The 21,529-nt window shown below is 41.1% G+C and overlaps 2 protein-coding genes across 11 annotated transcripts in view; both read left to right on the top strand.

The window, feature by feature from the left end:
* The first annotated feature begins 329 nt into the window (after positions 1 to 329).
* mpz (myelin protein zero) lies at positions 330 to 19,484 on the top strand. Of its 5 annotated transcripts, none has more exons than XM_086042991.1 (6): positions 330 to 542; positions 5,983 to 6,149; positions 7,180 to 7,393; positions 9,842 to 9,971; positions 11,366 to 11,408; positions 15,496 to 19,484. In XM_086042991.1, exons 2-6 carry the CDS (start codon positions 6,006 to 6,008, stop codon positions 15,574 to 15,576), a joined length of 612 nt encoding a protein of 203 aa, XP_085899117.1. In that variant the 5' UTR covers positions 330 to 542; positions 5,983 to 6,005; the 3' UTR covers positions 15,577 to 19,484. The 5 variants fall into 5 exon arrangements, with proteins under 5 accessions (XP_085899117.1, XP_085899115.1, XP_085899113.1 ...); XM_086042989.1 differs by lacking the exon at positions 330 to 542 and adding an exon at positions 2,477 to 2,695 and having other exon boundaries at positions 16,068 to 19,484; XM_086042987.1 differs by lacking the exon at positions 330 to 542 and adding an exon at positions 2,477 to 2,695.
* A 319-nt stretch (positions 19,485 to 19,803) lies between these two features.
* Positions 19,804 to 21,529, top strand: part of atp1a2a (ATPase Na+/K+ transporting subunit alpha 2a) — a 52,354-nt gene continuing 50,628 nt past the window's right edge. For 5 of the 6 annotated variants that reach the window (XM_086043666.1, XM_086043662.1, XM_086043663.1 and 2 more), the window contains exon 1: positions 19,804 to 20,181. The gene's annotated coding sequence lies outside the window, so the exon portion shown is untranslated. The remainder of the gene's footprint in view (positions 20,182 to 21,529) is intronic. The other variant, XM_086043665.1, reaches the window with a different exon arrangement.

Genomic DNA, 21,529 nt, shown 5'->3' with positions numbered 1-21,529 from the left:
GCTGCATGGGAGGGCATGCGAGCGAGAGTAGCGGAGGACGAACAGGAGAGCCGTTGCTCTTTTTTGACTGAACGGTTGACGTACTGTATTGGCGTCGGCTGTGGCCCACAGTCGCCGGTTGGACTAATAAAAACATGATAATTAAACTTCGTCTGACGGTGTGTTCTTTGAAGTCGCTACAATATATTTTAAAGCGTGACGTCTTCGGCAGGTGCGAAGGACCCGATCAGATCTGCTACCCAATCCGGCTTACTGCGGGCTGCGGGCTGGTCTAATAAAGCAATATCATCCCAGGGGCCGTAGAAAACCTTCTCATGGGCCGGATGTGACCCGCGGGCCTTGACTTTGCCCATAAGTCTGTAGACCATCTGAACAAGACTCCACTGGCAATTGACCCTCGCACACAATCAACTTGCTGCAAGGGAAATACTGTACCGTGTCCTCCATTTTTTCAGCGGAAAACAATGCTTTGAAGCACCGCATATATTTCTTTTTTTTTTTTTTTTTTTAATTCAACCACAGGCAACATGTGCGATTGTCAGGTAAGAAGCGGGTTGCCCTGGCTGTCGTTCCTATATCATAATAACACAAAGTGAGGAAATGGGCAAAATCCGGATGTTTCAAAGGCTGTTGGCGCCATCAGGACGGACGTTTACTGTACGTGTTTTGGGACCCGTGAACAAGATGTCAGACGTACTCGTCCCTGCGCCGGTGTTGTCCTGCATTTGTTCCTGTTGTCCTGGCCTCAACTTTCTGGGCTGGCGGCGGTGACACGTTCCGGCGTGGGGGCGCTCAATGCGGGTCTTTGTGCGTCCCAGCGGGGCGGGAGAAAGCGCCATTGAGGCCTGGGCCCGGGCCCCGTCCCCCTCGTGCTCCATTGTGTCAGCAGGAATCTGGCGGGAGGGACTCCAAAGACTTTACGGTCTTTGTTCTGACTTCTGAGCGGACTGGACCGCCGTGACCCAGACCTAAATGTCCTAGCGCCACACTTAGCGCCCATAAAAACACCAATAGAACTCTTGGGTTAGTTGAGAGAATTCGAGGAGCTCCTTTGTGGATAAAAATGCAAGCAACATGAATATCTAACATGTTCCAAATCCCAAATCATTATTCAGTATTTGCAAAATGCCAAAGTCTGAGGAAATTCCCAGTTTCTGTAAAAACAAGTATCATTGTCATATAAACGTCCTCATAATACAGCCATAAAACTTTACATCACTCGCCTGCAAAATGACAAAAATTGAGTTAGCCCATCCTGTTCACAGTGACTCCATTAGGCAGGTGGTGCTGTTTTTAATTTTTCATAAGTGTCTTTTTATCTTTATTTCTTTAATCCTAGAAACACAGGATCACACACACACACATACACACACACAAAAGGATCGGATCAATTCTGAAAGGCCTTTGTTGGCTGAGTGGTTCGGGCTGGTTGAGAGTGGAACAAAGTGCCCCAAGGTGGTACCAGATTGTCTAGCGGGGCCAAGCGTACACCATTGTTGATAGGCCAGATGGATCCTCACTGGTCTAAAGTGGTCCAATGTGGTCTTGAGTTGTTCAAAGTGGTCTGGGCTGTGCTTAGATAGGTGGAAGGTAGTTTCAGAAGGTCTAAGATTGGTACATGGTTGTCTAGAGGGGTCTGAGTTGGTCTAGAGTGGTCTAAGGTTGGTCCATGGTAGTTTCAAGTTATTCAAAGTGGTTCAGGATAGTCCAAGTTTGTGGAAGTTAGGTCCAAGATGGTCTAGAGTCATCCAAGTTGATCTAGGGAGGACCAAAGTAGTATAGAGTGATTCAGAGGGTCCTAAGGTTAGTTCAAGGTGGGCTAAAGTGGTCCAAGTTTGTCTAAGGCAGAGGTCAATCCTGTTCCTCGAGGGCCTCTTTCCTGCCTGTTTTCCATCTCTACCTGTTGCAACACACTTGATTCGAATGATCAGATAATCAGCAAGGTCTGCAGAAACTGGATAACCATCCTGATCATTTGAATCAGGTGTGTTGAAGCTGGGAGGGATGGAAAACAGGCCCTTGAGGAACGGGATTGAAAACCCTGGTCCAAGGTTTATCCATAGGCAGTCTTGAGTTGCCCAAGATTTCCCAAAGTCATCCAAGTTCAACTCGGGTGGTCCAAGTTTGTAGAGAGTCATCCAGAGTGTCCTAAGGTTGGTCCCCGGTGTTCTAGAGTGGTCCAAGTACGGTTATGTTAGTCCAAGATTGTCCAGAGTGGTCTAGGGTTCTCGAGGCTCAGCTTGTGTACTTAAAAGAAGTATTTGCTTAAATTTGAACACTCTTCGAATAAATGTCACTTCCTGTTTTCCACTTGAGGGGTTAATGTCAGCATCTCTATCCCATGAGGGTGGGTCTCTGTCAGGGATGGCCGTCCTGCATGGTCCCCCTGGAAGTGGGGGGTGAGGAGGAGGAGTGTTCCCGGGGGCGAGGGGTGTGTCCCCCTATAAAGACTCCTTACACTGTCAGGCCTCCGGTTGCTGTCTTGTGCCTGTAGGCTCCATCCTTGGTCGTCGCCTTCTTCTTCATACGCTCTCCCGCAGAGTGGGACTCTTACGCCACCGAGACCGGTCGCTTGTGCGTCTGTGTGTGTTTGTCACACCTGTTGATTCCTCCGTGTCAGTGGGAAGTCTACACTTGCCGCAGACCATCATGCTGACCCTGGTGGCGCTGGCGTCCCTCCTTGCCCTGGCCGCAGGTAAAAGGAAAAAAAAACAAAAAACATTGTTATGTATTCGCACAGCACCCATACACCTGCATCAAGTATTGAAAAACAAGTATGTGCTTATATAGTTGTTTTTTTTTCATATTTTGTATGAAAAGAAAAACGTAAGGAAAGTGGGGCTACATGTTTGTACTGGACAGTAGTGATGTTGAGTTTGGGTGTGTGTTTATTTGTGTGTCTCCAAATATAGTGAATTTGTTGTTGTTATACAGAAAAAAAAATGCAAAAACTAGTTTGTTTTCTTTGTGTGGTTTTTTTATGCAAAATAATTGGACAGCTGGTTTGCATTGGACAGTGGTGATACTGAGTGTATGTGCATGTATCTCCAAATTGAGTTTTTATTACTGTGCAGACAAAAACAACAAAAATATGTTTACACATTTCAGATACATGTTTTTTATTTTTTTATTGGACATTGCTGATAGTAAATGTTTGTGTGTTTTCATGTGTGTGCGTGTATCAGCATATGTGAGTTATTTGATGCAAAAACATCTTTCAGATGATTTTTTCAAGATGATTTTTTTCAAGAAATGTGGCCATAGATACACTGCATATAGTCATTGTCCCAAAAAATCTTTCAGATGATTTTTTTGATTTTTTTTATCTATTGCCAAATTTCATGTTTTTTCTTTAACGTGTTTTATTTGTGAACACAAACACATTTGGATGCATGTGTTTATTTGTTGTTGTTTGTAAAAAAAAAAAGATATTTTAACAACTTTTTGGGAGTGACAATATGCAGTGTGCACGTGCAAATTAATAAGAAAACAAATTGTGTTTTTTATCTTAATCTATATTTAATTAAATATTTTTTGCCATGTTTAGGGTAAAAAGAAATTGGAAAAAAAAAACGAAAGCACATTTTAAGTTTTGCATCTGAAAAAAAGATCTGAACATAATTTTAGTGCTTTTAAAATGTTTTTTAAAATGATGAATTAATTCAACATGTTAACTGAATGAAAACAAATGAAACAATATCGATTTATTTTTTTAAATAATTTTTTTTAATATTGTCGCTGTCATGTGAAAAACACTTATCTCCATTTTTTTTTTCATTTTCTTATTTTTACATGAATGGTGTTTCCGCGTTACAGACATCGCATTGTGAAAATGAAAAAAGTTTCCAAAATTGGAGATAAGTGTTTTTCACAGGACAGCGACGATATGTTATTTCAAAGTAATTTGATATGCTAGGTTTTCATCTGACATATTTTTAGATGGAAAAAAAAGTTCCTAATGACAGAAAAGGTCACGTTGATGCCACTGATGGGTCCTCAGCATCTCCTTCCTACCGACCAATAAGCGGCTTAGCGGAAGATTAATTGACTCAACTTTAATGGCCTCCACTATAGTCGTCCTTAATTGACATGTCGCAATCCTTTCGATTGCTATGCGACTTGCCACAAACGCTACAGTACATCGGTATTTCCCTTTTTGCGGCACATTATTAAGATGTTACTCCATGCGGTCAGATTTTTTGACAGCATCATATTTTCCCAGTTGGTGAAATATTGATTTAGTGCCTGAAAGCCAATTAGCATCAATCATCATCCATGCGCTACTAGTGACACATTCAATATTTTCTCACTACATTATGCTTTGATTGGGATGATCATGTATACGCTCACTAAATACAGTATTTCCACTTTTTCATGTGCCCTACCTCCCCTAGTAGGGGCTTTGTTTTACTTTGATACTAAATTTAAGAAAGAGTTCCTGTTTTCTGAACACATAATGGTCCTCTAAAGCTGCATTTTTCACCAAAACGTCCAGGAACTTTACTTTGTGGTATGAGTAGGTCCTGGAAAATTCCTGGATCTCTCAAAACACAACACAAAACGTACAACCCCCCCCAAACAGGGTTACAAAGAAATCTCCCAAGAACTACATTTAGGCGATACTGTAGTTCCTGTGGTCCAAACACACAATGGTCAACTAAAACTGCATTAATGTACTAAAGTTCTCGGAACTTTCACTTTGTGGTACACGCAGTTGCTGGAAATAAAAACTTCACGGTGTGGGGATTGTACTCATGGGAGTTCCAGGAACCTTTGGGGAGGAACTTTAGTGCTGAACATAGCTAGGTGACCTCTGGCATTTTATTTCACAGTGGGTCACATTGGTGTTTTAGTACGGAGCCCCTAAGGTGACATGGAAGTAAAAAATTTTTTTTAAAAAACCTTTGCGTTCCCTCGCAAGGATTGCGAGATACCGCAATGATTTTTTCTGCAAGTGAACATTTTTGTTTTTCTAAATGCGTGTATATGTACTTACGGGCCATATTTCGGGGAAACAAAAGCAACAAACGGAGCCTTTTCAGCCGTGGGCGAGTTTAATAGAATTGCTTTGAAATTCCCTTGAAATACAAAGACATAAAATCAGTTTTTGATACTAAGCACGGTTTCCAAATACGCGAAAGACATATGAAGCGAGTGCTAAACAATAGAGGACATCTCTTGACCGCAAGGAGCGTTCCAAGTCCTCCTCCATTATTCTTGCCGACGTACTGTCGTCTCTCAAACAGCCGCGCATTAACGGCTGGGCTAGGCTAGCTGGCAAACTGACCCGGAAGTACATAAACACGCATTTAAAACAAAACGCATTCAATCGCAAAAAACTTTGCGACGCAACTCTCTGTGAGGGAACGCAAATTTTTGTGAGGGAAAGTGTAGGAAAGCAGACAAGGAACGAGGTTAGCCAAAAAGAAGCGGGACACTGAGGAGAGGAGACAAGACGACAAGGGGATGCGACGTAGGGCAAAGGTGGAAGTGGAAAAGGACAAAAAAGGGGCACAAGGAAATGTCCGCCAGGTACAACAGTAAAAAAAAAAATATATATACCGATTAGCCAAACCGAGAGATAGCGATGGAAATGATGTGCAGCAGCTTAGACTGATTAAGGATAGCGATGTAAAATGTGTGTCATGTACTGGATAGATGGAAATAATACTTTTTTATTCATAGTTGATGAATGAGGAAAATGAGTGAAGAAATAAGAGTAGAAGAGGCAATGTGCTAGACCAGGAAGTATTCTAAGTTAGAAAGGGACAAATGAGGATGAAAAATGGAAAGATAGATACAGGAGAGTTTGGAACAGGAACTACTGTCTATATTTAGTTCCTGTGTGATGTATGGGGGCGAAAAGGTCCAGGAATTTTTATTGGGGTTGGTGTCTGGAGCACCAAACACGTCTGCCTGGAGCCTTTCAGTTTCAGGAAGTAGCAACGACTGACTTCTGCAACTTCTGTTCCCTGTGTGCAGTTCCCAAGCCGTCCCAGGCCATCATGATTTACACGGGCTGGGAGCGTCACGCCTTGGTGGGCACCGAGGTGCGGCTCTCCTGCTCCTTCTTCTCCTGGCGCTGGACCTCCGAGGACGTCACCTTCTCCTGGACCTACAGGCCCGACGGGGCCAGGGACAGCATCTCGGTAAATACAAGCGCACACAAACGCACGCATCGTTTTTAAATGTAATTAAAAAAAATAAATAAAAAAAAAAGACGGTAAATCCAAATGAGGACAAGCTATCGAAAATAAAAGGCTGGAACCATATTTGGTAACCAAATGGAAAGGCATTTGAACCATGTGATTTCTCCGAGACAATCAGTGAAGAGAGGAAGTGATAATAAGGTCAAATTTGAACGTGTCACTTTTGTAGTTACTATCACCACGTTTGGAATTTGCATGCATTAACTCGCAATCTTTTTTCATTCACTGTCACCCACTTATCGTCCTCTCATCGTCCTCTCCCGTCAGTCCTCTAATCTCGACTTTCATCTTCTTCCATCCTGTCCTCCTCCTCTTCCTCTTTTCTCATTATCTCGCCTGCCTTCTGCAACTGTCCCAGTGTGGCCTCATTCACATTTCTTCTTCTCCTTTGGGGGGGGATTTTAGCAGCTGCTTCATATTTCCTTACTGCTGCTATGCTACTCTTTCAGTCATTCAATCAAGTATGTTTTAGTACAATTTCTTAAAAAGATGCATTTTAACTCATTCAATCCCAAAGTCTTTTCACAGTACAGCCATTTAATCCCAGGAATGTATTTATATTTTTTCAAATTCTTTCAAACGTTAGGGTAAAAAAGGGTCTGAAAATGTCTGGTGCCGATTAAAACAACAGTCAAAGTTAAATGCGGAATGTTTTTTTTTTTTTCAATAATTTTATGAAAATTCCTTAATGCTTTGACAGGAGAAAAAACTATTTAAAGGGAATAATTTAAAAGAAATATTAGAAATAAGATCGTACCCTAATAGAACTTTTTTTTATTCAATGTTAATATTTTTGATATAATTTTAAAAAGTCTAAATTCAATGCATGATTCTAAACAATTTCAGTTGAATTATGAACATAAACATCTAAATGAGCCATTGCACCTATTTTCCTAATAGTTAAAAATTGCGTCAGCCTGTTGAGCTAGTATCAGCAAGTAAGTGTCCCTAAACGACGCATCGTTTTCAGATCTTCCACTACACGGGCGGGATGGCCTACGTGGACAACAAGGGTCCCTTCAGGGACCGGCTGGAGTTCGTGGGGGACCCGAGCCGCCGCGATGGCTCCATCCTGCTCAAGAACTTGGAGTTCAGCGACAACGGGACCTTCACTTGCGATGCCAAGAACCCACCCGACATCGTCGGACGGCCCTCCAGCGTGCGCCTGCTCGTCTTTGAGAAAGGTCAGACGCGCGCCTTAGCGTTTCTGCCTATGTAGACGCCACAGTGTGCGAACCGAGCAAAATGCCGCTGCGATTAAAATTTCGACTCTGATAAAGGAGCATTACCATTATTTTTTTTTTATGCATTCTTTCAATTTTTACAACTTCTATACATTGAAAGAACGTTTTTAATATTTTTTATAAACGACAAAATTAAGTAAATTAATTTTTTTTGTAAAATTGGTAAAAATGTGGACAGTTTTGTTAGAATTTGTACAAATTTGTTCAGTACAGTTTTGTACACAAATGAATTTGTAGGAAACCATTTTTTTTGTACATATTCGTAGTTTTGTTCACTTTTGACTGTATGCTTTTTTAACAATTTCATTCATTTTGTTCAATTGTGGGGCGGCGCGGTGCCCGACTTGTAAGCACGTCCGCCTCACAGTTCAGAGGTCAAGGGTTCGATCCCGGCTTTGGCATCCCTGTGTGGAGTTTGCATGTTCTCCCCATGCCTGTGTGGCTTTTCTCCGGGTACCTAAACAGTTTTTTTCCCATGTTTTCCTCCCACATTCCAAAAACATGCATGGTAAGTTGATTGGACTCTCTAAATTGCCCCTAGGTGTGATTGTGAGTGCGGATGTTTGTCTCTGTGTGCCCTGCGATTGGCTGGCAACCAATTCGGGGTGTCCCCCGCCTACTGCCCGAAGACAGCTGGGATAGGCTCCAGCACCCCTTGTAAGGATAAGCGGTATGGATAATGGATGTACAATTGTGTACATTTTTGTTAAATTTTGTACAAAAAGTAATTTAATTTGCAGAAAAACAGTTTATTACAATTTTACTAATTTTGTAGATTTGTGAATAATTTTTTACAGTTTTTTTTTTTATCAATTTTGTACACAAAGTACTAATTCGTAGAAAAACTGTTTTTGTTTGTTTGTATGTTTATGTACATTGTATCACTCTTTTTTCACATTTTTGTACATTTGCAATGTTGTGACCACTTTTCTACAATTTTGATCATTTTTGGAAGAAAAGTTATGCATTGTACTTTTTTATACACCCTTTTAAACAATATTGTTCATTTTCTACAATTGTGTACAATGTTGTATTGTTTGTAAAGGACTTCAGTTTAATTTGTCGAGAAAAAAATCAATTCATAAAATTGTAAAAATGAGTGTTAAAAATGCAAGAAAATACAACAACAATAACAACATTGTTTTTAATGATACATCCTGATCGGGAAGTTTGATTCGAATGCCGAACTGTGGAACTTTGGGGCAGATGTGCTGACCACCCACTAGGCACCGTGCTGCCATCATTGATCCATAAAGTGCCGCATGAATAATGCATGACTCGTCTCATTGGAAGTCATTGGACTTATCTTTGAGATTGTTATCGTTTGCTTTAGCTGCCAACCTTCTTCTCTTCTCCACCACAACTTTTATCTCCCTCCTGTCAATTTTTGACTACCAGTTTTTTAAACATTGAAGGTTTTAGCGTCACTTTATTACCATCACATTTTTAACCATAACTTTCTGTCATTGTTTTGTTTACCGTAACTTTTTTTACTTGTTTTACTATATTAATGTACTGTTATTATGTTTTTCCCGTTTTTACATTCACTTTTTTTCATGCACATTTACCACAACATTTTCAGTGTCCATTTTTCTATCGTCAGTTAACGACATTCGTCAATTTTTTCCTGTCACTTTTTTACTCTCGACTTGTTGTTGTGGATTTTATTTAAATCTACATTTTCACATTCACTATTTAGAATAATCTTTTTTACTATTTTATTTTCACTTTTTAACAGCACTTATTTGTTGTCACCTTTCCAACTGTTACTTTTTTCTAATCAACACATTTTTTCCCATTACTTTTTAAAAAATGTTTACTTTACTCCTGTTAATTTCACTACGACATTTTTAAAATCACTCTTTACCACATTTGACTTTTTTTTCCCAGTCACTTATTAAACATCACTTTTTTTATTTAACTGTCAGTTAATTTTTTAATCACTATTTGAACATTCCATTTCTGTTGACTTTTTTTTTTTACTCCGCATCTTTTACCTTAATTTTTTTACCCTTTTTTTTTACCATCAATTTACCGTGAGTTATTTCTCTTTTTTTAACAAAATTCTTTTTACCATTGCTTTTTCCCTGTCACTTTTTTTCCCTGTCACTTTTTTTTCCCTGACACTTTTTTTTCCCTGTCACTTTTTTTTTTTTTTTATCGGTACTTTATTTTTACCCTCATTTTTATTTTGTTGTCACTTTGTTGTCACCAGGTTTTTTTTTTATTAACCCCCCTCCTATTTTTAACCATTTTCTTTTGTTTTAATTTTTTTTTTTTCTAACCCAATACTTTTCCATTTTTACTTTCTCACTGTCACTTTTGGTACCGTCATTAAAAAAAAATAAAAAATGAAATCCTCCCTCTGTGCTCCTGCTTGACTTGCAGTGCCCATCCAGGCGGGCGTGATCACGGGTTCCATCGTGGGTGCCGTCCTGGGCCTGCTGCTGCTGATTGTGGTCATCTACTACCTGATGCGCTTCCTGGTGGCGCGCCGTGTTTTCAGCCTCAGCGTCAGGTCAGTGCGGGGCCCCAAGCGGATGCTTTGGCTGCACGCGGGTCACCTCGGGCTGCGCCCCAAGCCCGACCCCCTCCCGGGCACTGACACCTGCGTCGCCTAATTGTCGCCTGCTCCCCGCTCGCTCTGGTTCCATCGTCCCGAGTGCTCAACAGCCCATCTTTTAGGACATTTAGGTGTGATGGGCAAGAAGCCTCCTGTTTTTGGGGCGTGGTGACACTATAAAAGGAACTCTATTGGTTTTGAGCGGCATCAGTATTTTATGCAAGATGGCTGAGTCATATTGGTTAAAAGGTACCCTGGTGATTCTCTAACAGTCACAATGTTCATGATCTTCACAGAGCCACAATCCTATTGGTTTTGAATGATCTAAAATGAAAGGTCAAAGGAATGTACATGTTCTTTTTTTCTTTTCAATTTTGCCAAAATTGGTGGGCTTTCTCATGATTCTCATATCACAGCAAGAATATTGTACTTTTTGTGTAATGACATTACAACTTGAACCATGTTGGTTTTGAGGGACCTACAGTTTTTTTTCCAACAATCATCGATTTCCAACGATTATCTTTCTCGTGGCTGTTTTATGTAGTAATGTCATGAAAGGAATCCTATTGATTTTGAGTCTCATGACATTATCAAAAGACTCCTACTGCTTTTGCAGGCCTATCTGGGCTGAAAGATCGGCAGCATGTGCATTATTTTTCCAACCTATGTTCTTTCTAGGGGTGATGTCACAGCAAGAACTATTTGAAAAGGAATGGATGTTTTTAAGTGACCAAAATTGATAAAAGATTAAGTGAATCATGTTTTTTTTAATTGGATTTTTAAGTCATTACCTTTAGTATTGTCACGGCAACAAACCCAGTGATTTTGGCTGTTGTGATGTTGTGACAGGAACCCGATTTGTTTTGAGAGACCTGAGTTGGTAACAGATTAAAAAAAAAAACGACATTTCATTTTTTCCGATTTTCAACCTTTGACGGACTTTCACATTATTATTGTGCGTCAGCAAGATGTTGTGTTTGCATGTCATGAAATGACAAGAACACTATTACCTATTATTGATAAAAGATTTTTTTTATTTATTTTTTTCATTTTGCAATGATGCACTTTGTAGGATTTTTTTGTCATCATGCCACTGCAACGAGTATCCGCTTGGTTTTGAGTGTTTTACAACATTGCAAACATTTGCCCCCGTTGCCCACCCCTTTACGCCGCCCCTGGATGCGTGTCAAGCGATTTAGCCTGATTGCAATCTTCATCTGCGTGTAATCCGCCGGATAATCCAGCGCAAAGGGTGCGATGAAGCCGCGTCCGTCATCCCGTCAGTAGATGAGCGCGGCGCCACCAGAAAGACATTCTGACTTCTGTTTGTTTTGTGTTTTGTTCTCCAGCAAACACGGCAAGAAAAAGAAGGAGGGATCACAGCAGAGACAGGCAAGTTCACCATTTTATGTCTGTTTTTTTTCTTTTTTTTTCTCGCTCCTCCTCTTCCCGCTCCTCGCCCAATCACATGCCACCGCACAAAACAAGCAAGCAAGCAAACAAACAAACATTGATTTGGAGTGATTTTAACACAGCCCAATCAATATGCTGTTCCTTGATGGTCAGCTTTTACAAAAGTAAGGGCATGGCAAGAACCTTTTTTCGATTTTGGGCATTGTGGCATTATTTTTTAAAACAAACAATTGATTTCAAGTGTTGCAACCCGAAAAGAACCCGATTGATTATGAGTGTCCTGCGATTATGAAAACACCTTCATTGATTTTTACGGAGGTGACATTATGACTTTGGGTATTTTAACAATATGAAAAGAAATTGATTGGTTTTAAGTATGCTCACATATTGATTTTGAGTGTCATGATATGGAAAAACAACAGTTTTGAATTGGATGATATTTTGAAACGAATCCTGTTGATTTTCGCTGTCATGCTATTATGAAAGGAAACATATTGATTTTGAGTGGCGTGACAATCTGATCATAAGAACCCAATAGTTTTTTAATGCAAGTAACCTATCGGTTTCCAGCAATGTGATATTACGAAAAGAAAATGATTGATTTTGAGTGTCCTGACAAGTTTAAAAAAAACAAAACCTTTTGATTTGGAGCAGCTCAATATGAAAAAAGAAACATATTGTTTTTAGTGTGGTGGCAATATGAAAAGAATTCTCTTGATTAGGGCCTGACCAATTCTTTTTTTTAATATTTCGATTCAGTCAGCTGGCCGATTAAATCGCCTCATATTCGCCCTTTTCAAATTGTTTTGCACACATTAACACATTACAACATAAGACCAAAGTAATGACATTGAAACAAAGACTTTAAAAAAGCTGCCATTTTTTTTCAGTCTGCCGTAAAATCAAACTACAACTAAAGGACAAAGTATTGTGAAATAGTTCATTGTTCTGCCTGTAATTCCAATCTTTGTTGTTGTAACAAATAAGGGACCAAAAAACAAGTTATATTAGTCATTATATATATTTTTTTCAAATTAATTTGCCAATTAATCAGTGAGCAGAAATGTATTCTGCCAAATATCGAAACCTTAAAAAGACATCCATATAGTACAGTTGATTTTAATGGTTTTACAGTACAGTGACATTCTGAAAAGAACCGTATTAATTTTATTGATTGATAGATTAAGTCACAAAGTTTGGTGATTTAGAGCGTCAAGGCGTTATAAAAGAGCCCTTGACCCAGGGGCGGAGCCAAAATGTGGCTAATGGGTGGGCCTTGAAAAATCAGGGTGGGCTTGAATATTTCTCTCACTGTCCCGACACATCGTATATTCAAGTAAAATGACAATCTGAATAATATGAAGTTCAGATCTTCCTTAGAGAAGCACAATTATACCATTCTTAATAAATGTTTAAAAAAAAAACACACAACCAAACACAAATTCAAAAATAATTTAATAATTGACAAAAAATTTAAAAGTACATATTTTTTCATGAGTCTCACTGGGTGGGCAGACCCTACCCATGGCTCCGCCCCTGCCTTGACCACATGTCGGGTTACTGCCACAGCAAGACTCGTGCGTGCGTGAAGGCCTTTAACGCAAAGCAAAACAAAGTAGCCCTTGTTATTATGCTTCACAACTACAGGGGGCACCAAACCGCCTCTTACATTCATAGTCGTCACTCGAGAGCCCCCCATTAGTCCCCCCCCCCCCCTCCGTGGCCCCCCACTTTCACTGTCTTCTTCTTTTTCTCTTCTTTTAACTGTCAGATGATTGTCAGGTTACTCTCCAGTGCCACGGGGCACTGTGTGTGTTTGTGTGTGTGTGTGTGTGTCCAAGCGCAGGCAGGGCAATGTGGTCGTTGCTTGGTTGCCGTGACGACGCTGTCACGCATGTCATCCTCCCTGTTTTTTAAAGTTATTTATTCATATATGCAAGGGAAACACACACAGATGCACAAATGCACGCACACACACACACACACACACACACGCGCGCGCACACAGACAGTCTCACACGCATGCACTTACGCATGCGCACACACAATGACATACGTATAGACACGTGCACACAAACACACTCGCACATCCACACTTACACGCACACACACACACACACACACACACATGAAAAATGCTCTCAAAGACATGCAGAGGCACACATGCACTCACACAATGCGCACACAATATTATACACGTAGTCTCACACGCACACGCGCACACACACACAGTCGCCAATATCCACGTACATGTGCACACACACACGCTCATATACAAATGCACGCACAGTCTCACACACAGGCACTCACACACAGAGTTGTGGAATGATAATTGTGGCTCGCGCTTTGTATCGATCGGAGCTACTCTTTCTCCCCCTTCCTCCCTCCTCACCTTTGACTCCCCCCGTAGGCCTGGAGGAGCATCTGTCCATTCCCCCCTTCCCCCCTTCTCCTTTTCTCCTTCAGGTCATGTGATGCGCTCGGACAGGAAATCACTAGCGCTCACTCTTCATCTTCTCCCTCCTCCTCAAGGTTTTAACCCCCCCACCACCAGCCCCCACCCCGTCCTCCATTTTAGCCTCGAGGGGCAGAAGCTCCGGACCGCCGCGGTTCCGGATGCGGCTGCATTCGCATCCTCCTCTTCTTCTTTTCCTTCTTCGTCTTCCTGATGATGATCAGAGTCCAATTAGAGGTGCCCAGCGGGGGGTTGATTAGAGACCACCGCCGTGCTCGTCAAGCTGATGCTTGTGTTTTAAATTCTCCTCGCCGCCAGCGCTCTGTTCTTTGAAAGTACTCGTACTGCGAAGGCTTCATGAAGGCAGCCTTTACACGCTCCAGTTCCACTTTACACACGCTATTTTTACGTAGTTTGTCTATTGACGTGCATTTCAAATGCTCAAAAATGGGAGGAAATAATGACACAAAAGGCAGCCCAAAAAACTGCATGAATAATTTCTTTTTTTTTTTTTTTTTTATAACTGAATCATACAACACCTAAGTCTTTCTTTTGTTAAAATTGAAAGGTGGAATATGTTGGAAACTTATTAGAATAGAGTCATATATATATATATATATATATATATATATATATATATATATATATATATATATTATACATTATATGAATAACGTCATATTTTTGTGGATTCTGAATTTGTAATTTTACAAAAATTAAATCAGAAAAACGAAAATATTACGAGAATAAAGCCTTTTTTTGGATAAAAAAACCCCAAAAAGATAAAGATAAAATTGAAGTTAAATTTCCTTGAGGAAAAAGACAAGCTACGAGAATAAAGTTGCATTTTTAGATGAAATTAATAATTTCACAAAATTACATTTTTTGAGGGTAAAAGATAATGAGGCATTACGAGAATAGTTGTGTGATCAAGTGACAATTTTGCGAAAATTAAAAATAGAAAAGGAAATTAAAAAAAAGTTTTTTAAAATAAAATAAATATTACATTATTTGGGGCGGGTGGAGGGACAAAATATAATAAAGTTGTATTTTTAGCATGAAAGAAGGCGGAATAATGTTATTTCTTTTCCTAAGGGAAAATGGTCGTGAGGCTATGTGACGTTTACATATAAAAAAATAAGAACTCTTAAAAAAAAAGGCAAAACACAACAAGAAATTTGATGGGCTTTGCTGTGTGTATATGTGTGTGTATATACACATGCGCGCGTGTGTGTGTGTTGTTATCGAAGCTTCATGATTTGTACAGGTGTGTGGAGCCCAACTGTCACTGTGTCCCATCCTAATGCATGGTTACCTCTTTTGTCCCTCCCGCCCCTCCAGCTCTGGACACCACCCCCCCTCACTCTCTCCCCCCGCCCTTAAACGAACGTTGCTCCGCCCACTCCCCCGCCCTCTTTCTCACCTCTTTTGCTCTCTTCTCCTTTTTAAAATGTTTTTTCTCTCCACTTCACCAAAGCGCCGCCCGTCCCTCTAAAAGTGACCCCCTCCCAACTTCCCCTGCCCCCCTCCCCCTGGCACTCCTTTCCTCCTCAAGTGACTCTCCACCCCTGTTCTGCCCCCGCCCCCCTCTCTGTCCCTGCTCCCCAACAGGGCCCCGCGCCAGCAGCCGACCCCGCCAAGCCGAAGGCCTCTGAGAAGAAGAAGCAGGAGTCCCGCAAGGACCGCAAATAGGATACGGGGCGGGGCTGGGGCACGCTCCTTGGGCGGCTGCTCCGGCCCGGGCGGGACGGGGGGACGGGTGGCGGAGGGGGTGCAGCGGCGGCGGTAGAGGACGCCGCCGGGCGGGTGCTGATGACCATCGAGCTGGAGCTGACCCGCAAGAACGGCCAGGAGGGGCCAGGCGGCGGCCCCACCAAAGCGCCTGGCCTCCTTTCTCGCCTCGCCCGGCAGCTCACCCTTAAATAAGGTGGCGGGGGGGGGGGGGGCAGATGTGCCGTCTCTAATAAACGAGTGTAGCGTTATCTACATCGACTGAAATTTCTGATCCTCAACTCGGCGTTATCCCAGCCTTGTTTTGACGCTGCCCCCTTACTTCTGCCCCCACCCCACAGGGGCGCCACCCTGCATCCTGACCACCCCCAGCTCTTGCAAATGTTTCAATATTCTCTTCTAACCACTGTCTCCTCTCTCTCTACACCCCCCCACCCTTCTTCTTTTCTTAGATAAAGGTCTGACTCCTCCGTGACGCCTCCACCTCTCTAGTCTGCCTGACGCACCCCCCCTTCTCCTTTCCCCTCCGTCGTCATTACTTCCCATTATCTCTTTTCCTTTAAGGCAGGCTATAAGAAGAATAGATGCCCCCCGTGCGCCTCAATACCCCCCCCGCCCGTCCCCTAGCACTGTCAGTGGTAGTGTCAAATAATTTCCTCACCGGAGTCCCTTTATACACTCACCGGGCCACGCGTAAAAAAAGTGTTTAAGGCCTAACGACGCTCATAACCGGCGCCACAGGAGCCCGCCAGACGCCCCTCGGGCCGAGCCGGAGTCTCCTGAATCTTTTTTTTCCCCTTTATGACTCAATCTGGCGGAAAGCACGTGATGAAGCCCCGACCGGAACCTCGGGGCAGCGTGGACAGAGATATGGCAGTCCTGCCCTTTTTAAAATGAATTCATCTGCGTGACGCAAACAAAAGTTGGAATCGTAGAAGGATTGAGTTGCATGTTTTTTACAGAAAGACATTTTAGTAAATTAGGGCTGGAATTTGGAAAAAAAAGTCCCAACTTGACAGCAAAGTCAATTTTTTTCCAAGATCAAAGTCGCAATTTGGGGAAAAAATATTTAGTGGGGGAAAAAAAGTCGGACTGAAGTGGTATTTATTTCTAGAAGAATTGTAGGATATTTAGGGGGGAAAGGTCAGAATTTTACAGGAAGAAAGTTGAATTTTTCCAAAGTGAAAAGTCACATTTTTGCCTTATTAAAATTATAGTTTTGTCATCGAAGAAAATGCAAATATTCCAAGAACAAAGATGTAATTTTTCCAGGAAAAATGTTTTTTATTATTGGGTAAATTCATCTGAAATTTGCATGCAAAATCATATTTTTTGCCAATATAAAACGTCATAAGCCTTCCAGAAAAAAATGCATCTTTAAGAAAAAGTCATAATTCTATGGGAACAAAATTATATTTTTCAAGATTAAAATGCAAATATTCTAAGAATTAAGGCGTTTTTCCAGAAAAAAATGTCATATTTTCGGGAAAAAGTTAATTTCGCGGAAACAAAGTAAACGTGTACTTTTGGGGGAGGAAAAAACACAATAAAGTAGATTTTTTGTTTTCTTGGAATAATAAAATCCGCAAGTAAAGTCGTGATTTTTTTTTTTTTTGATGGAGGTTAATGGCGTCTATTTTGGGACGCCTTCAACTGGTAACAGCTGTGCCTTTCTTGGACAAGATAGCGGGTCGGTGTTGGGTGGCGGCGGGTATGATTTAGCGTCCGCCATTTCGCCTGGCAGGCCGGCGACTGACGAGCACGGATGACGTCAAGCGGCTAGAGGGCGGGCGGCGGATGGGAGCTACTTAAGACGGGACCGTCCTCCTTTTTTTTCCCCTGAACATCTCGCAGCCGTCTCTTCATTCCCCACATCCTCATCACGTCTTTGGCTTTTATCTCCTTCCGCTTCCTGTCGTCTGGCGGCGCAGCAGAATAGGACTCGGCACAATCCACTTCATTCGTTAAGCCTCTTCTTATCGGTCTTGCTGCTCACTCCCTCCTTCGCTTGCCCTTCAAACAACCCCGCCCTCCCTGCGCTCTCCCCCGGGAGCCATGTGGTCCTTGCCATCCCGCTCTCCTTCTTCTGACCATCCTTCAATCTTTTGTTCAAATGCCAAGACGTTCACCTCTGCCCTGACTGGCAAAGGGACGTTTGGTGTAAAAATCCGCATTTCCACCAAGAGTTCTGGTTGGCTTCGGCTTGGGAAGGTGAATCTTGATCCGGCTCGTGTTTCTTGGGGGGGCCATCGCTGCGTCTAAAATTACTCAAAAACAGCAAAATTTGTAAAGGACAAACAGCCTCTCTTGGTTTTTACGATATTTTTTATCAGCTATGCCTCAATAACTGGCAACTTTAGTGAGCTAGACGCAAACAACATTTCGTGAAGGACCAACAGCATTTGTTGCTAGCTGTGATATTTTTCTTTTTTTTAGCTCAATCTCAATAACTGAAAACTTTAGCAATCCAGACGCAATCATAAAATTTCACAAAGAACAAAGAGCCTCTGCTGTAGTCTACAATAGAATTTTAGCTACGCCTGAGTAACTGACAACTTTAGCGAGCTAAGCACAAACAACATTTCATGACGGACAAACAAGCCTTTGTTACGTATGATTTTTTAATTTTTTGCTACGCCTCAATAACTGAAAACTTTAGCCATTTAGATGCGAACATAAAATTACTCAAAGGACAAGCATCCTCTGCCGTAGAATAGATTTTTAGCTACGCCTCAGTAACTGACAACATACAGCGATGAGTTTTGACTGGACACTTGTTGCTAGGCCGAATTTAATGATACGTGCCCCCTGAGTCCAAAGTTTTTACCACCACAGTCGTGCTCAGAGCGCTGTTTCCTTGGCAACCTCGGGCAGGATGCTGAAATGCCTGCCATGGATAGCAGAAAAAGAAGAAGGAGAGTCAGCAGCCACTTCAGGAACATATCCATTGGCTTCAGCAGCAACTGTAGTGGTACATTTTAGCATCGACTTTTAGCTGCAACTTTTTGTAGTAACCAGCACAACTGACTTGATTGGATTCTTGCTTGACTTTTCCGCTTGGTGCTAGGCAGAATTCCATTTTTTGGAAATTAGATAACACCTCAAATACATAAACTTCGCTAGCTAGGCTTTGACGATACAAACCCACTTTCTTGACTTTTTCTCTACAGAAAACTTGAGGAAAATCTCAACAACTGAAAACCTTAGCTACCTAGACGCAGTGGGATTCGCTGCACCACACAAAGAAGCAAAAGGAGAGGGAGAGGCGGCAGGAACAGGACGTTAGACCAAGAATTGACATGGGTAATGTTTGTGTTGAACAACCCGCTATTTGTTTTTTCCCAGTGGAACTGTCAAGCATTGTGTACCGTTCTGGAACCAAACGAGGCTACTTGGTGGAAATTCGGTTCATTGTGTACGTCGTGCTAAGCATCAAAGCAACAATGTTAGCCCAAGTCAAGCAATAGAAAGTTTTCGCGATGGCTCCACTTCCTCAGCGAAGCCTTGGTTGGCTGGTGGTCTTCAAAGGTGCTCCCCTGTCCTCCAAAAACGAAACCACGAGCCAAACGGGGGATTGGCAGACGTCAAGCTTGGGGATGGCCGAGACTTGAATGTTCCAACTTCCTTTAGAAAATTCCGAGCTATCATGAATGCTTGTAATCGTATTAAAACGCCTTGTATGTTTTATGAGCTGTATTAGGAGCAATGTAACATTCTCTCATTTGAATTGACTTCAACTCAAGTTATTGTCGATGTTTTTTTTTTTCATTTTATTTTTTTTTGACATTTATTTAATTTAACGCTTGTCGTCGCTCTAATTGAATGTGTAATATGTTGTAAAAAGAACGTGAATAAAACATTTAAGCCTACCATGTTTGCCTTCTTTAATGACCAAGCTTTTAGTACAAGCAGTCAAAAAGACTCGCCCACACATAAAGTGTCTCTGCCAATGACTTTCAAAGTTCCGCCTTGACACTGCAACTATCACGGCAAAGCCAAAATGTAAGCAGAGCTAAAGTACTGTAGTAGCTTCGGGCTTGGTGACGAAATGCTGCATTCACCCACGATCAGAGAAGGGAAGTAACAAAGTACAAAATACTTCGTTACTGTAATTGAGTAGTTTTTTCCCCAATACTTATTGGTATTTGTTTTTTTAGAATACTTTTTACTTTTATCCGTTACATTTTATCACCGGTATTTGTACTTTTTACTCAATAGTTTCTTTTTTTTTTTTTTTTTTAACAATGATGCATGACGATTAAAAATAAATTACACCAATGTTCGTGGCTCCGCCAATCATATGAAGGGTTAACACCCGGTCCCGAACTTCTCTGCTCCAAGCTAGCTCTATCTCAAGCTATGACATCACCCGAGAAGGCGCTATGCTACCTGCTACAGAAGATAATCTAATTGGTAGGTCCAGAAGAAGTAAAATGATCGACAACGTGGAGTGTGTCGACGTTGAAAAACTTGAAACTGTCAACAATATGGGCTCGTCTCAGAACGAGCCAGCGCCAGCGAGTCAGCAACTTGGCTGACTCACAGCCATGACCTTAAAATATCGAGGTAAAGCTAAATGATTACTCTTTCGTTAGCTTGGGCCTGGTTAATGACGTTAGTTTTATACTGTTGAATGAAACAGCAGTTCGTTAATAAAATCGTGATTTCAAGAGGTGGGTCTACCTGCATGGTGTGTTAGTGACGACCTTTCAAATTCAATAGCCATCAAATTATGGCATGAGGAGGAAACATCCGGTAAAAAATACTTTTACTCATCAAGTACATTTCAGAGCCTATACTTTTTTACTTTTACTTGAAAGTATTGGAATGAGTAGTTTAACTTTTACCTACCAAAGTCATATTTTATACAAGTAATTGTACTTTTACTCAAGTACAGAATGTCAGTACTTTTTCCATCTCTGCCAATGGCAATGAAGCCAACGGATCCAATTTCCCGGCTATAATTCTTGATCCTTGGGGTATTTTGACTAAAGCATGTTAATGAGACACCTGGAAAATATCTCCTATAATATCCGTGTGTGAATAAATGGGGGTAATTACTCTCACTTATGATGAGGGGTTGATTTGTCCAAGTGGCATCAACTGTTAACATTTCCATTGAAATGAATAGAAATTACATTAATCAGTCCCTCCATGATTTCGCGGGTATTTTTTATGATTGTTGCGGTCTTAAATGTCGAATTTCATGGGCAATTTTCCTAAAAGTTGCGATATATATATATATATATATATATATATATATATATATATATATATTTTTTTTTTTTGCTCAAAACCTCATTTGTTTACAACTAAGCAAACTTTCCAAAAGGTTTAAGTGGATTTTTACTAAATATGTTTGAAAAAGCAACAGTTAACTACAAATGTGTATTTTTCTTTATTGGAAAATGATATTAGCAAACATTTCCTCTCGGCTTCTGGAGTTGAATCAAATATGACGGCAACAGTCTTTTTCTCAATGTGGCTCCTGTTTCTGGTAGACTGCAACCAAATATATATCTTTGTTAAGATGATGCTAAGCCAGAATGGTTCCTCCATTGATTACTTTCCCTGTCGGGGATCTTCTTATAGCTGGGTGGTCACTAGCAGACAGTGGGATGTTGATCGTTTCACAGATCTGACAAGAAAGTGAAAACACTTAAACGACTTTTTTCCCCAACTGCGTGCCTTGATAAAAAGTAATATCACATCATCAGCCTGTACTGTGAAATAACTACAGGTGGGCAATATATCAAATTTTCAAAACACTTTGTGAATGTTGTTAGGAGCATGTGGAAGCATGCAGTAGTTAGTACATTTACAATCATTTTAGTGTGATTATAAAAAAGTAAGTTTATGTACCCAAGGTAGTTAGTGCTACTTCTTCAGTTGATCATTTGGAACATATTTCAAA

This window comes from Filicampus tigris, chromosome 10 (assembly GCF_054856515.1).
Source record: "Filicampus tigris isolate MCC_2025a chromosome 10, RoL_Ftig_1.0, whole genome shotgun sequence".
Taxonomy (NCBI): domain Eukaryota; kingdom Metazoa; phylum Chordata; class Actinopteri; order Syngnathiformes; family Syngnathidae; genus Filicampus; species Filicampus tigris.
Note: the sequence above shows the minus strand (reverse complement) of the source record. Positions and strands in the feature narration are given on the sequence as shown.